Below are 13,854 nucleotides of genomic sequence, written 5' to 3'. Positions count from 1 at the left end.
GTCAAGGATTTCTCCAACCGGTTTGAAGTCGTCAAGTGTAGGGACCAGACCTTAATCAACAGTTATGTAGTGATCTCTGCTTCGTAGGGTTTTTTTTTTTTCTGCAAGATGCGGTTCGCCATTTCCCAAATCAAGTCTTGGGAAATCGTGATCCCAAGAGTTTTGATGTCTCTCCACAGTTGACATGAGGCTGTTTGATCATGTGAGGGATGTGCAAGGAAGTCCACTGTCATCTCCCCCGGCTTTGAGTTAGTTCAGATCCAAGCTACGCCAGAGAAGCGATCATTCCAAGTCCAAAAAGTTCTTTGAAGCCTGTCTTTGAGTTGTCTGACTCGCGCTTTCTGAGTCCAGTCAAGTTTGTCCAAAGATGTCGAACGCCAGCTGCGTTCTTCGCGTTAAGCCGCTTCAGCTCCGCCGAGCCCACTCCGCAGACCGCATCCGCAGTGGCACTAAAAAGAGGCCGTTTGATTTGAGCCCTAAAGTGGGTCCGCCACTGCCGCCACCATTGGATTAGAAGTCCTTTTGCCGTGTCGGCCCGAGCGACACAATGCGGCACGTCGTCGACAACTGGCGTCTCGTAATTAAAGTAAGCTGCTCTCACACTACGAGCGGCTTCCTTGCCATCTTTTATGTGGCGGCCGAGGAATAGCGGCTGGCTGCTTAGTGGCAGGCTAATAAAAAAAAAAGCCTCTGTTGTTGTGCGACTGGAAGAAAAAAAAATCCCTCACAGTCATTCACACCACTAAATCTCTCATGACCTCCTTTCTGCTTAGTGAGACTCAGACGAGGTGTTTGCGTTTTCTTTCCTTTGCGCGACTGTCAGCGGGATTATGCGTGCGGACCAATGGGGTGAATTCAATTCAAGTGGGAGCAAGAGCCAAGGACGAGATAGACGCGGGAAGAGTTTTTAACACAGCCGGGTGGGTCACAATATTTGCTTGCAGCTGTGTGACGCGCATGGGGGAAAACGCCGAATGGCGTTGTAGCTTGTTGCCTGTACATGTAATCTTCTACCGGCATAAGGACGATACTGATGATGGACAGAGTATGCAAGAGAAAGGCACACAAAAAAGATGATGTGCTTAGAATCAAAAGTGAGCTCTTATTTTTGCCAGCTGGAACGGAATTCAGAATAAAATCATATACATGAGCTTAAATCTAGCTAGCTAAATCATAGACATGAGCATCTATCTAGCTAGCTAGCTAGCTAGCTATCTGTCTATCGAGCTAGCTAGCTAGCTAGCTGTCTATCGAGCTAGCTAGCTAGCTATCTGTCTATCGAGCTAGCTAGCTAGATAGCTAGCTGTCTACCTAGCTAGCTTATCTATCTATTTATCTAGCAAGCTAGCTCGATAGTCATATAAAAACAATGTGAAAATGCTTCTGCTTATGCTAAACCACTGTTGTAGCTTAATTGAAAAATAGTCACTGAAGGGGTCAGAAAAGTCCCAAATTTCACAACGACGTTGATTGCTGCTAATTGTTGGCAACATGGACAACTTTTTCACCGCAGAAATAAAATAAACTTAATTAAGCGCTAAATGTCAGCAGGGACACGCTTTGAACCATGGAAACTGCAAGAAAAAAAATATCTATATAGAAAGACAAAATTAAAAAAAAAATCACACAGCCTTACGTGATGTATTTTCCAGCGTCATGCAGAAAAAAAGGTAGTCACCATTTATATTTGAGTTTAAGCAGCGCTGCGATTATTATTTCTGACTCCAGTTCATTTCAGTCACTTTAGGAAAGTTGACTTTTAAGAGGAGTCATTAGTGACGGCGTGCGATTCTCTTAAATGTCAACGTTGCGCTGACAAAACGGCGGCGAAAGCGGGTGAAGCGCTGGCAGCAAATCGTCTGCCATTAAAGCTAAGCGCTTAGTGACCAACTAGCTCCAATATATATATATATATATATATATATATATATATATATATATATATATATATATAATGTAAAAAGAAAAAAATACTCAAAGAAAACTTCTCTCCTTCAGTACTGAAGGAAAAGAAACTCACAGTCACCTATATGCTTAAGTGCGAAGAGTGAACTTGAATGCAAACTGCCATTGTATACGATTCCAATTTTGGAGGGCAAATAGTTTTAAATGTTAACTTGCAGAATACTCACTGAACAAACAAAAATGTTCAATTCGCTCACAACAACAAGTCAACATTGTACTCGTCTGCAATTAAATAAAACAAACAAACAATTTGAACTTTCATTTCGTCAAACCACAGCTCTCACTGTGTTACGTTCCAGTTTCCGCCAAAGCTCTACTTTGTTCTTTTTATCTGTCATTTTGTGATGACATTTCCCTTCAGAATGCGACGAAAGGGGGAGATGATCTTTGAATAACGCTCCCCCGCCCCCATTCCCTCCCTTCACCCATGCATAAATAGATCAATAGATTTCTGGAGCCATCCCTTTGTGTCCCCGCAAGAGTCCGTCTCACTTTGCGACTGATCAGCGGGCACGCACACAGGAGCTGTCATGGCCATTGACGTGCGGGGCGTTTAATTAGCCTTTGTGTCATTCATACTCACGGGGGAAGGGGGGGGGGTGACGTTTTTAATCTCTCCGTGCAAAAACACTTAACTTTTGAAGTTTTAGCTCCACACGGAAAAAAAAAAAAAAACTTGTAAATGTAATGCTGATTCACAAAAAGGCATTTGTTCAACGCATCTTTGTAAAGGACAGAGCTGTTATGTGATTAGTCTCTGCTGAGCGAATGTGATATTTTTATCCGGCCAACTAAATTCCCCCCCGCCCCCCACGTCACAGCGTAGGCCGTCGAATTCCTGCGGCGCTTTAACGTCCGCTTCAGCACATCCTGGAAGGGAAAAAAAAAGTGCTCCGTGCACTTCAGTGAGCTCTGGCCCACGCAAATATGTCCTGGGAATATATTTTTTCATTCTTCTCTGGCCAGAAGAATTTTTTTTTAAAATACCTTGCCATGTGTATGTTTTTGTCCCATGAAATGTATGTATGGCCATTTCAGGACTGTTGATACATGCGAACGACCAAGACGGTACTGAGAATGCGCTGTACGATTGTGAATGTTCTGGCCACCAGATGTGGGCACATCTGGCGGCCAGGACATTATATGTACGGTAGCTTTATGTTGTTTTTTGTGTTGTGGTTAAATGCATTTTATTGGCTGGTAAGATCGAGTCATACATGATGTTCGGGAAGACAAGAACGTGTGCTTTTAAGTTTCCAAGCTCGTATTTTGGACATGCGATGTTATGCTTTGTGCCTCACAAATTGAGAAATGTAGTATTCAGTGGACAACATCTACTTCTATATGCTGTGTAGTTACTTTTAAGTGCTGTTTGTGTGCAGTTAAATGCCGTTTTCAGTCTAATCAGGGTCAGAGCAACATGGTGGATGGGGGTGGCCAAAGCCAACCCCTTGTCACTCTGCAACAAATCATTTTTTTTGTTTCTGTTTTAAGTATTAACTGCATAGTTAAAGAATAACTGTACAATTGATCTGAATGACAACTTGAAAATAATCACTTCTCAATAAATGCCATTTTTACAGTCAACCTCGATGAAAATCATTACTTTCCCGGCATAGCAAGCAAACAATATGGCCCGAGAAGTCAGTTTATTGTACCATCCACACAAAAACGTATCACAATCTTGCACCTGAACTCAAGCAGAAACTAAACCTCACTAAAAAGCAACATTTCGAAAGTTGCAGAATTAAATAGTAAACAGCAATAAATGTCGTTCTCTGGCTTGTAAGCGCACGAGATCCTTCTATGATGTTTTCCCGCTCGTAAATTGCCACGCATTCTTTTCCGTGATCAAAAACCGATGCTCTTGTTCTGTATGCGGTTAAACAGACAAGATGGTGTCTTCTTGAGCTGGTAATTGGGCGTCCACGGATGGCAAATATGCTCCTTGGCTCATAATGATAATGCCGTCATCGTGCTTCAAAATCCGCGGCAGGATGCGAAGTGCAATGCGGCCGCCCTGAAAAAGCTATAACGAGGTTTCCAGTCACTCTTCGGAACACGCTCTGCCTCCTGGCTGATTACCTGTGTGTCTCTCACAGACACACACCGTAAATGTACAACACAACAGCCCTAACACTGCAGATGGCCGTCACGCCACGGCGTTAATCAACAAGCACGCAGCTCTCGCCCACCCACCTGCGCCTCGTGTGTTCTCATTGATGTGCGCTGCCCGATTTGCGGTCTGTGAGAAGACACAGCCGTTAAAAAACATGCAAACACTCAACAGAGGCAAAGGCGCAGGTGTCTGCCGAGGCGGTGCTCAGGGCAAAGGAAACAGCTTGTATCACAACCCGAGCTTCTCAAACGAGGATATTTGAACGGCGTTTAGCTCATTAGAAATGCAACGTATGGCCAGAAATCATCCACAGCTGAGAAATAGTCCAACACACAGAAGGCTCGAATGACTCAAGATTTTTTGGCTTTGACTTTCATTTGGTGAAAGTCGAGTTGCAGTTGATGAATCATTGACGTGATTGTGTTTGTTTGTTTTGTTTTTGCACAGTACCTGTTTTGCATAAGACCATAAGTGTCAAAACTATGTCCCACGGACCATATGTCTGGAAGTCAAAAGTGGCCCGTGAGCCCAGAACACAGCAGTTTTTCCCTCAAATAAACTGTTGTTTCTCATTTTGTCCACCGGAGGGCGCACTGACAACTACTTGAATGACATTCTGAAATATGGCTGATACTCAGAATTTGATGGACGTTTAAGCACTCGTTTTTCTAAAGAAATTTCAGATTGATTTGCAATAAGTAGAAATAGTTTCAGAAAGTGCTTGTAGTTAATCCAAACAGTAAAAAAAAGTAACGCAGGAGTTTATTCGTATGCAACGTTCAATGATTCCCGGCAATTATTCAACACCCTACAAAACAGAATTCACGCCCCTGAAAAGTGTTCATAATTGCCAATAGATGCCACAAGCTGGCAACAGAGCACTTTTTTCCATTAGACAATGCTATGGGCGAACGCGGTGAAGCTCCTCCCCTCAACTTCAACATCACTCATTGACACCAAGATGCCACAAAACTGTCAACTGTACACATCGGGTAATTCTTGAAATATGCTGCAACGCTGCACAGCTACAAATAACCCAGAGTAAAATAAAAAGTAGTCCGAGGTTCACATTGATGTGCTTTGCCAAGTTCTTATTTGCATGCACACACTCTCACCCCACCCCCACTTCATCTCCTTACCACCCGGCTGCCAACCCGCCTTCGTGCTGATTTGCTGATACGGCGAGTCCGACTTAATAAAGCTCGAAGTCCGTGTTGTCGTTCCCACTGTTCATCAGTGCGATTATTCCAGGGAGATCTGTAAGGGATGCCGGTCTCAGCGTGTAGGAGGCGTCAGGGTACATCCATCCGTATTATTTTATCCGTATACCCACTTGGCACGCCTTAGATTGGGTGACAGCCAATCACGGATCACGGAGACAAACAAGCATTCACACTTTCATTCAGGAACTCTTGACATTGCAAATCGGAGCATGCAGGTTGCACGAGGACCGCTTTGTTTTTTTTTGGCTGGTCTTCTCAGCATTTACAAGATCAACAGTCCTAAATTATTTTTAAACATTTTTAATTATTACAACTGTAATATTGATGTTCATAAAAAGTCATAGATCAAAGTAAGTAAAGGGAGTAAAGAAGTTTTGATATATCGCTTCTCTTTTTCGAGTATGTGTAATTTACCTTGATTTTTAGTTTTATTTTGTCTCTTCAGATTGTTTTAATCTCACTTTTCGCTGGTTTGGAATAGCAGTCGAGTGACACAGGAGATTATGCGTGTCTTTTTGACCAGCAGGACTTTTTGCTAGCCTTGGTTGTTCTGGATTATACTCTGCCCCACTGTCGTATGGTATCCTACAGGGTTCAATTTTGGGGCCTCTGTTGTTTTCATTATATCTGCTGCCCCAGGGTTCCATCCTCAGAAAGCGAGGGATTTCCTTTCACTGCTATGTGAATGATTGCAAAAATTTATGGGTTCCTGTACATGTGCAAGTTCATTTTATGATTCTCTGACTTGTCTCGAAATCTTGACGAGGTCCCGCCCCACCTTTCCCTCCTTAGAGCTCTCTTTGAGACTTTATGTACAGCATTTTGTATGCAACCGTGGTTGTTTGTCAAGTGCTCTCCAAATAAAGAAGAGTAGAGTTGGGTGGTGGCGTTTTGCTAAGCGGCCTTGTTTTGATGTCACAGACAGCACGGCGAGCATCGTGGCCCGGCGGCGGCGCTTCACCCACTTGACGCAGGAGCTGTACCAGCTGCCCGTGGTGGTGTGGGACAGCGGCGAGCCGTCCTTGAGCGGCACGAGCACACTGACGCTGCGCGTGTGCCCGTGCCAGCGCCACGGCAAGATCCGCATGTGCCAAGGCGAAGCCTTCCTGTCCTCGGCGGGCCTCAGCACCGGAGCGCTCATCGCCATCCTGTTGTGCATCGTCATCCTGTTGGGTGAGTTTGGCACAGGTGCCAACAATAGCCGCACTCTGTACCTAAGTAGTCGTTCAGTCGTTGCTGGATTTACGACCAGTGTTGCCACGGTTACCTTGAAAAAGTAAAGAAGTTACTTTATAGATTACTTCCTTGAAAAACTTGATTGGAATTGATTGTGTTTGTGTGAGGGCTCAAATGCGGCCTGCGATTTGCACGGCATGTGATATATAAGTATATATATAATTTATATATATAATTGCTCCTTCACGTCACTCGTGTCTTTGCCTTAACTGTATTGGAAGCCCACTTCCTGAGAAGACGTGTACATAAACTTGTGAACTGTACCAGGTCCCCTCCACTCCATCCCCCCAAAATGCCATGATGTTATGAGAAAGAATTGCCGTCGAAAACCATCCAGCGTCCGCTCGTCTCGTGGCCCGCCGCAACATTCGGACCGGACGTGATGCGACGGAATGCGTGGTGCCAGCCACTGTCTGGGGGTGTTAGCGCTTGAAGATGATGCATATTTACGCTGGCTTTCCTTGGTCGGGGAAAAAATAAAAAATTCGAGAAAAATGCCGGCGGGTCGCGGCTGAGGCTTTTCTGACAGATTGCATGTCGAATGTTGAGACAATGTAGCCGCGCTGAAACATCAGAGGAGAAAATGAATGCCGGTCACGACTTCACCAAGGTTACATTCAAGTACTTCTAGTGAGCACTTCTTCACGATAAGCACAATGCACAATAGAAATCCTCAGAGCCAAAAACGTTATATATACTGTATATATCGTACAACAGGCACTCTCACAACACAGAATCGAAAAATAAACTAAATCACTGGAAATCTTTCGGAGTCCAAAAAATTGTGGCAGTCACGTTTATGTATAGACATACCTGCATTTTCCGAACTATAAGGCACATCTTAAAAGCATTCCATTTTCTCAAAAGCCGACATTGCGCCTTATATATGGATCAATATTCTGACTTCTTGGACGTAATAGTTTAAATGTTCTATAAAGCGCTATGTTACAGCTCCAGCAATTGTGAAAGCTTTATGTAAATAAAACTGTATTGTATTGTATTCCTTTAGCATAGCTCCATCTAGTGGATGCATAACACAAACGCAGCCATATTGTAGCTTCTATTCTTAGTGCCGTAATCACACCCAAAAAGTCCTTGCAACGTAACATAAGTGTCCCAAAAGTGAGATGTACATCACACATTTAATGTTATCAATATGATCACCAATTTATAGAAAAAAACCCCAAAATAACCGAGAATAAAAAAAGTCCATTTTGTTCCATTTCACACAATCAAAATGTTACAATAAAATTTGAAAAGCTCGACTCTGCTTATCTCGCTTTTTCCCCCTGCAATGGTGTCGTCATCTTCAAGCATTGCTTATCAACAGCCAGCACGCTCGCATCGCAGCATTATCCCCACGTTAGAAGGAAATCTGTTGTTTATCCATTGTCGAGACGCCTCTTATCTGTCATTTAGTGAGGGGGGAAAAAAAGAAATCTATTTTAAGAGTTGGCTTTTGATTTTGACCAACTGGATTCGGCTGTGCTGGGTGCGCGCTAATGGAGTGAAATGAAGTCCCTTTTACATGCGCCGCTGCCGTAAAAAGACTCCATTTATTTGAGCAGATGGTGCCGCAAACGCGGTGGACATCAGAAGAAGCGCAATTTCGAAAATGCCTTTCCAAGGCAAGACCCGAGGATGCTAAAACAACAACCGATGGAGGAATGACATGGAGTCATGTGACTGAACGCACCGTGATAATGAAAAATAGCCATTTTGTTACCTTACACACCACCCAAAATTATTATTTTGTTCTTCAAATTTTCGCAGCAATTACAGCCTCAAATCGTGCCACGAGCTTAGCAAATCGGCCGTCTGATTAAAACGGTGTATTATGGCACCATCAAACATCGGCCAAACGTCGATTGTTCTGCCAAATGATGTCTTCTCTACCATTTACAAAATTCTGACCAGTACCCTTTTACCTTAAACGTCTATCGTGACATTTGTTGAGAAGGTCGTTCTATGGATGTGTTATTTCAAAACGAGTCAATGAGAATTTTTACACGCAACACTTTGGTTAGCAATGCAAGTTGTGCCAGAATTTGACTGTATTAAACATGACCTAAAGTCACGGTTTGTTTAAAAATAAATAACAGTAAGAACATAATGCAACATTACAGTGGACCTGCCAATATGGGGTAAATATTTTCGACTGGGCAACGTCATTCGAACGTTCTGCAAAACCGTTCGCATGAGTTAGCAAAGCATATGCTAAATGCTAACATACGCGAAATGCTGTGGCATGATAGGGGGGGAAAAAAATCTGTTTTTAAGCATTCAGGCTACTTTTCAACCAAGGTGTTCCAACAACTTGACCAATACATTCGAATGACATTCTCAATTGACTCAAACGACAAAAAAAAAAAAAAAAAAAGCCCAGTCATAAATGTTGACTCCACAAGGGCAGTTCCACGCATTCCAATATGACACATGTTCATGTCCTCCGAACGTCATTAATGAAATGTTCTTTCCGGCCACTGGATATTTGTTGCATGATGTTGCTATGTTTATTTTTAGTGCATTTTATTACAGCAAGCGTTGTAAATTAGCCACACCGACACTGACGAGACGCGCACGGCCGTCAAGCGGACAGCTTGCATCGGAAGCGTCAGCCGAAGCGCGTTATCGATTTACGCGTTACCGGCACACTCGGCTGGTTTTTATTGTCCCGTTCGAAGAATCTGATAAATCTAGACAAAAATAACATAAATAAATTGGTGTATGTTTACGAGGCACATTTATGTGGTGAATGAACCACACCACTTCATGCCGGCATTAGCATGACCAACGCGGTAGTTGTACTTTAATGGGATTGCATCCGCTTAATTTAACACGGAACTCGTGTTAAATTTATTTATAGGACACGCTCGACAGTCTCCGAGCGTAAAAACAATAACATAAAATACAAACGCATAAAAATGTAAGACCGTGTAATGCTAATAAATGGTGATGCATTCCCGAGAAGGCGATCATTGCTTGTTTACCCGACAACTGCCACTTTGCAAAATAGAAATAAATAGCACAAGAAGTAATCCGCGAGCAAAAATGTAATTTTGGTCAGTCATGACTGTACTGCGATCCTCCATTACTTATTTATCACAGGCGATGCGTTTCGGATGTATGATATATGTAGACCAGAAACTTGAGTCTGTCAGGGTCATATCTCGTTTTGTATTTGTATCGCCTGGGAAGGCAGTACTGCATTGACAGGGAAAATGCAAATGGCAAAACTTAGCGGTCGTTGACTCGTCTTCGGAAAGCAGATCCCTCAAAAAGACTAAAGCCATACAAGTCTGGGAAGGACATCCCATTCACAGCTACTTTGCGGGGGCAGGGGGCGGGGCTACCCTCAGGCTGGAGATTTACAGTCTCCTCATGCTGGACAAATTGGACCAGAGACTCCTTTTGCCCTCTAGCAATAGGGTTGAAGATTTTTCACGGGTGAAGTAGAACCGGTATGTCTTTGCTTTTATTTTCCGCCAACTGTCAAGGTCTCATCTGTGTGGTGTACTTTCTCCAAAATTGTCTCGACTCTCTTTTCACCCTGACCGAAAGTCAAGTATCATGAACTGAACTACTTGTAACAAGTCCCTCGCTCTAGCCCTGCTGGCCGTTTCATCAGTTTTTGTTGTTTGCCCTTCCCCCACAGCCATCGTGGTTCTGTTCGTGACGCTGAAGCGCAGCAAAAAGGAGCCGCTCATCATCTCGGAGGAGGACATCCGCGAAAACGTGGTCACCTATGACGACGAGGGCGGCGGCGAGGAAGACACCGAGGCCTTCGATATCATCGCCCTCCGCAACCCGGCCGCCGCCGAGGAGCTCAAGTTCCGGCGGGACGTACGCCCGGAAGCCCGGCACCTGTGCGGCGGTGGACCCCGCGGTCACCGAAGCCCCTCGCTGCAACTGGATGAGGTGGACGTGCACGAGTTCATCAAGCAGAGACTGGTCGAGGCCAACATGGACACCAGCGGGCCTCCGTACGACTCGCTGCAGACCTACGCCTACGAGGGCCAGGGTTCGCCAACAGGCTCCATCAGTCCTTTGGACTCTCCGGAGACGGGAGCGCAGTCGGAGAAAGACTATCACTACCTGGACGACTGGGGGCCGCAGTTCCAGAGACTGGCAGAACTCTACGCCGAGGCAGAAATGAATATGAAGACTTAATTGTGCCACTTTGCCCCTTCTCAGACCAAACCAGAGTGAAAATCTTTTGGAATCTTTGCTGACAAAACGAAGATCCATTGTCCAATGGTTTTTACCCTCTGAACTGAGAATTTGTTTTATTTTATTTTTTTTATCCTGGCTCCTTGGTGTGGAACTACTACAAGGATGAGATTTTCAGAAGAATGAACAACGCTATGGGGAAAAATGAAAGGGATATTTTCCTTGTGTATATTTTTTATTGCTCAATAAAGATACGATATCCATGTGGGTGGATATTACGTGAGAAAGTGCACGCTTGGCTTCTTCCTACACCGTCTCTTCTGGATCCCATCAGGTCGGCTTCTGTTCTTTTTAATCCACGCGGCCTTTTAAACACCCGTCGACACGGACTGTCAGCTGGACAAGTTCTCCTGTATTGTCCATGGCGTTGAAGTTAATTAAGGAGACCTTTTTTTAACAGCATGTGTGGGTTTACGGCGGGAATATTGCAACGGATGGAGGTAACGATGCTCCGTGGGGCAGTAGAGGAGGCAAAGCGTAAAGTTGGTGTCTGACGGAAGCTGGCGAGCAAATGATCTTCATAGTGAGCCACTTCGGAGGCCTAATGAAAGCGTTTAAGATTATGATTGTTGGTGGAAGTCCCAGTTGAGAAAGATTTGCATGACTGTGTTTATCTCAAACTCTGTAGGACAGATTTTTTTTTTGGTTTTTCTAGAAAAGTTAACTGGAGCCTGGGCAGGTTCAATTGCCGAAGACCGATGGTTAGCGTTTGTTAGCCTAGCATTTGTTCAAGGCATGGGCGCAATGGCCGCCGGGAGTTTTGGAGGTTGGCGTTGGGGATGAGAACAGTGAAGGTGAATTTTGACCATCAGTCCTAGTTTTCTGACATTAACCAATATTTAGCTTTGTTTGTGTTTTACACTGTCCAGGGAGGCTTTGGCCAACGAAATACTTTTGGTCAGTGAACCTTTTGTCACCTGATGTACAACGAGACGAGCGTTCATGAAAATGCTGGTCACGTGATGAGACTAAATGTTTCTATAATAAAAACAATGCAAAAAAAAGCTCTTAATTTTCGTTGACCGAAACGACACATGCCGAAAACGTTAGTTTAGTCTCTTTCTCGTAGTTTTATAATTATGACAATGAATATTTACCGTGTATTTCCGTTTCCGGTTTCTGGGCGACGTCACTCAATACGGTCAAGCGGGAGCATTCGGATTCACAAGATGGATCTTCACTTCGTTCGACAAATTCAACAACGGTGAAAGCGACCGATGTCTTTGGGAGAAAAGTGGAATAACGACGTTTGGCCACACTCTTGTTACGAAGACGTGGAGGAGGAAAGGAAATGTTTTGCGGGAAAAGACGGGATGTCGTCGGCTTTCGAGACAGCTGCAGACGAGCACGAACCTGAAGTGAGTCCAAACTCGATTTGTTCTTGAAACTGTTGGTTATTTGATGTCAAAAATATACGTCTGCTGCATGATTGTTTTTGATGTTGCTTGTGACAACTAATCTTAAAATAACACCTGCGCGAGGTTACAGTTGATGTCGTTGCTGTTGCTGCTTATTCGGTTCAGTACACGCCAAACGCGTTTCAGTTGCAGCAAGCACTTTGTTTGGATTTATGTGAAACTTGAATGGATTTAGTTTTTATGTCATTGCGATGCTGTTTTATGTAAATGGTTATGAGTGTAGCGCTCATATACTTGGTTTGGAAAATAATTGTTTTGTAGAGCAGAATAATTAAAATCCGAGCATCTTCCTTATCTGAAATGTACTGCACGTTTGGTATATGGAGCACCCGAAATTGGTCAGGTCTCAAATGTGAATTGTTTTTCATGTCCTTGTTGGAATAGGAAAGCAGACAAGTTAAACTTTGACGCCACAAATGAACGTCGAATTAGATAATGTCCAGGTCGTATGTTGAAGTCTGTGGACGGTTCCACCAACCGGCTTTGTACGTTGACTGTGGAAGAACCTCAAATTGTCTGGACTTTTTGTTTGATTGCGTCGAGAGACAAGGTTGATATTTTCCAAAAGTTGAATTTCTTTGCCTTACAAAAGCTGACTACAGTCTGGAGAAAAGAGAACCGAGCATGTGATGAATATTTTAAATCCGGCGTCTTTATTTATTTATTTTTTCAATTCCCACGTCATGGTTTTGGTCTAGTGACTTTTTTTTTTTCTTTTCCAAACAACGCTGTGATTGTGCCTTCTCTGAGCGTCCTTTCAAATTTGAGATCTTTGTGGTGGTGAGGAGAAAAAAAGGCAATTCAACATACATATGAATCCCAATTTTTCGCTCTGGGCTAATTAAAATCTCTGGTACGATTGTAATGCATAATTCTGAAATGCCTGCCTAAAATAACGTTGTTTTTTTCTGAGATAATAAAACTATCTTTTACAGAATAAAAGCGAGATACCGTGAGAGTACATTTAAAATATGACTTTCCTCCCTCCATAAACTTTGACTTTAACGGCATATTAGGACTTGATCTAAAATATGACTTTAATCATGCACGATTACGACTTCCTACCCCGGAAAAATAGATCTTTCTTCTTGTAAAGAACACAATGTTTTGTTTTTTTTTTCTCAGAACATTGCAACTTTTCTTCCCTGGAGAAATATTAGTTTGCGATTGAAACAAACAAACAATGCATTCAGAGGGACACACTGTAGTTGTACTCCGTTGTCGTTCGACTTTGAGGCGGGTCCTCGAAACAAAATTCTCCAACTTAAAAAAAAAAACAGAGGTAGACGCTGACAAGTGGCCCTTTCTGATGTCGCTTTACATTTGTGTGAACAGCTTTGCGTTTTCAGCGAAATTTAATTATCAATTGTTTTTCCGCTATGCGAAAATCAATCTGGGACGTAGTTGCCATGGGAAACAAAATGGCTGAAATCCTTCATTTTCTACCTGCGGGGGAAAGAAAAGTCAACCCCCCCCCAAAGTAATTACAAATCCGCTTCACTCCCTTTACACCACGTGATTTACCCGCACCATTTTAATGCAATTAAGGCTCTATTTGATGCGATGGCACTGGCGCGACCCCGGCGAGAAGCGGCGCTGACGACATCACTTCCTGTTGACACAAGCCATTGTTCTCCCCGTACAATTTATGGGGGAGATAAAC

The 13,854-nt window shown here is 43.5% G+C and overlaps 1 protein-coding gene across 3 annotated transcripts in view; it reads left to right on the top strand.

The window, feature by feature from the left end:
• LOC127593303 (cadherin-18) overlaps positions 1–10,976 on the top strand; it is a 91,260-nt gene extending 80,284 nt beyond the window's left edge. For all 3 annotated transcript variants that reach the window (XM_052054653.1, XM_052054654.1, XM_052054652.1), the window contains exons 11-12: positions 6,229–6,480; positions 10,199–10,976. In XM_052054653.1, the coding sequence (XP_051910613.1) occupies positions 6,229–6,480; positions 10,199–10,713 (767 nt within the window). In that variant the 3' untranslated portion in view covers positions 10,714–10,976. The remainder of the gene's footprint in view (positions 1–6,228; positions 6,481–10,198) is intronic.
• Positions 10,977–13,854: the final 2,878 nt, after the last annotated feature.

Source organism: Hippocampus zosterae, chromosome 20 (genome assembly GCF_025434085.1).
Source record: "Hippocampus zosterae strain Florida chromosome 20, ASM2543408v3, whole genome shotgun sequence".
Taxonomy (NCBI): Eukaryota; Metazoa; Chordata; class Actinopteri; order Syngnathiformes; family Syngnathidae; genus Hippocampus; species Hippocampus zosterae.
This window is presented reverse-complemented; position numbering and strand designations above follow the sequence as displayed.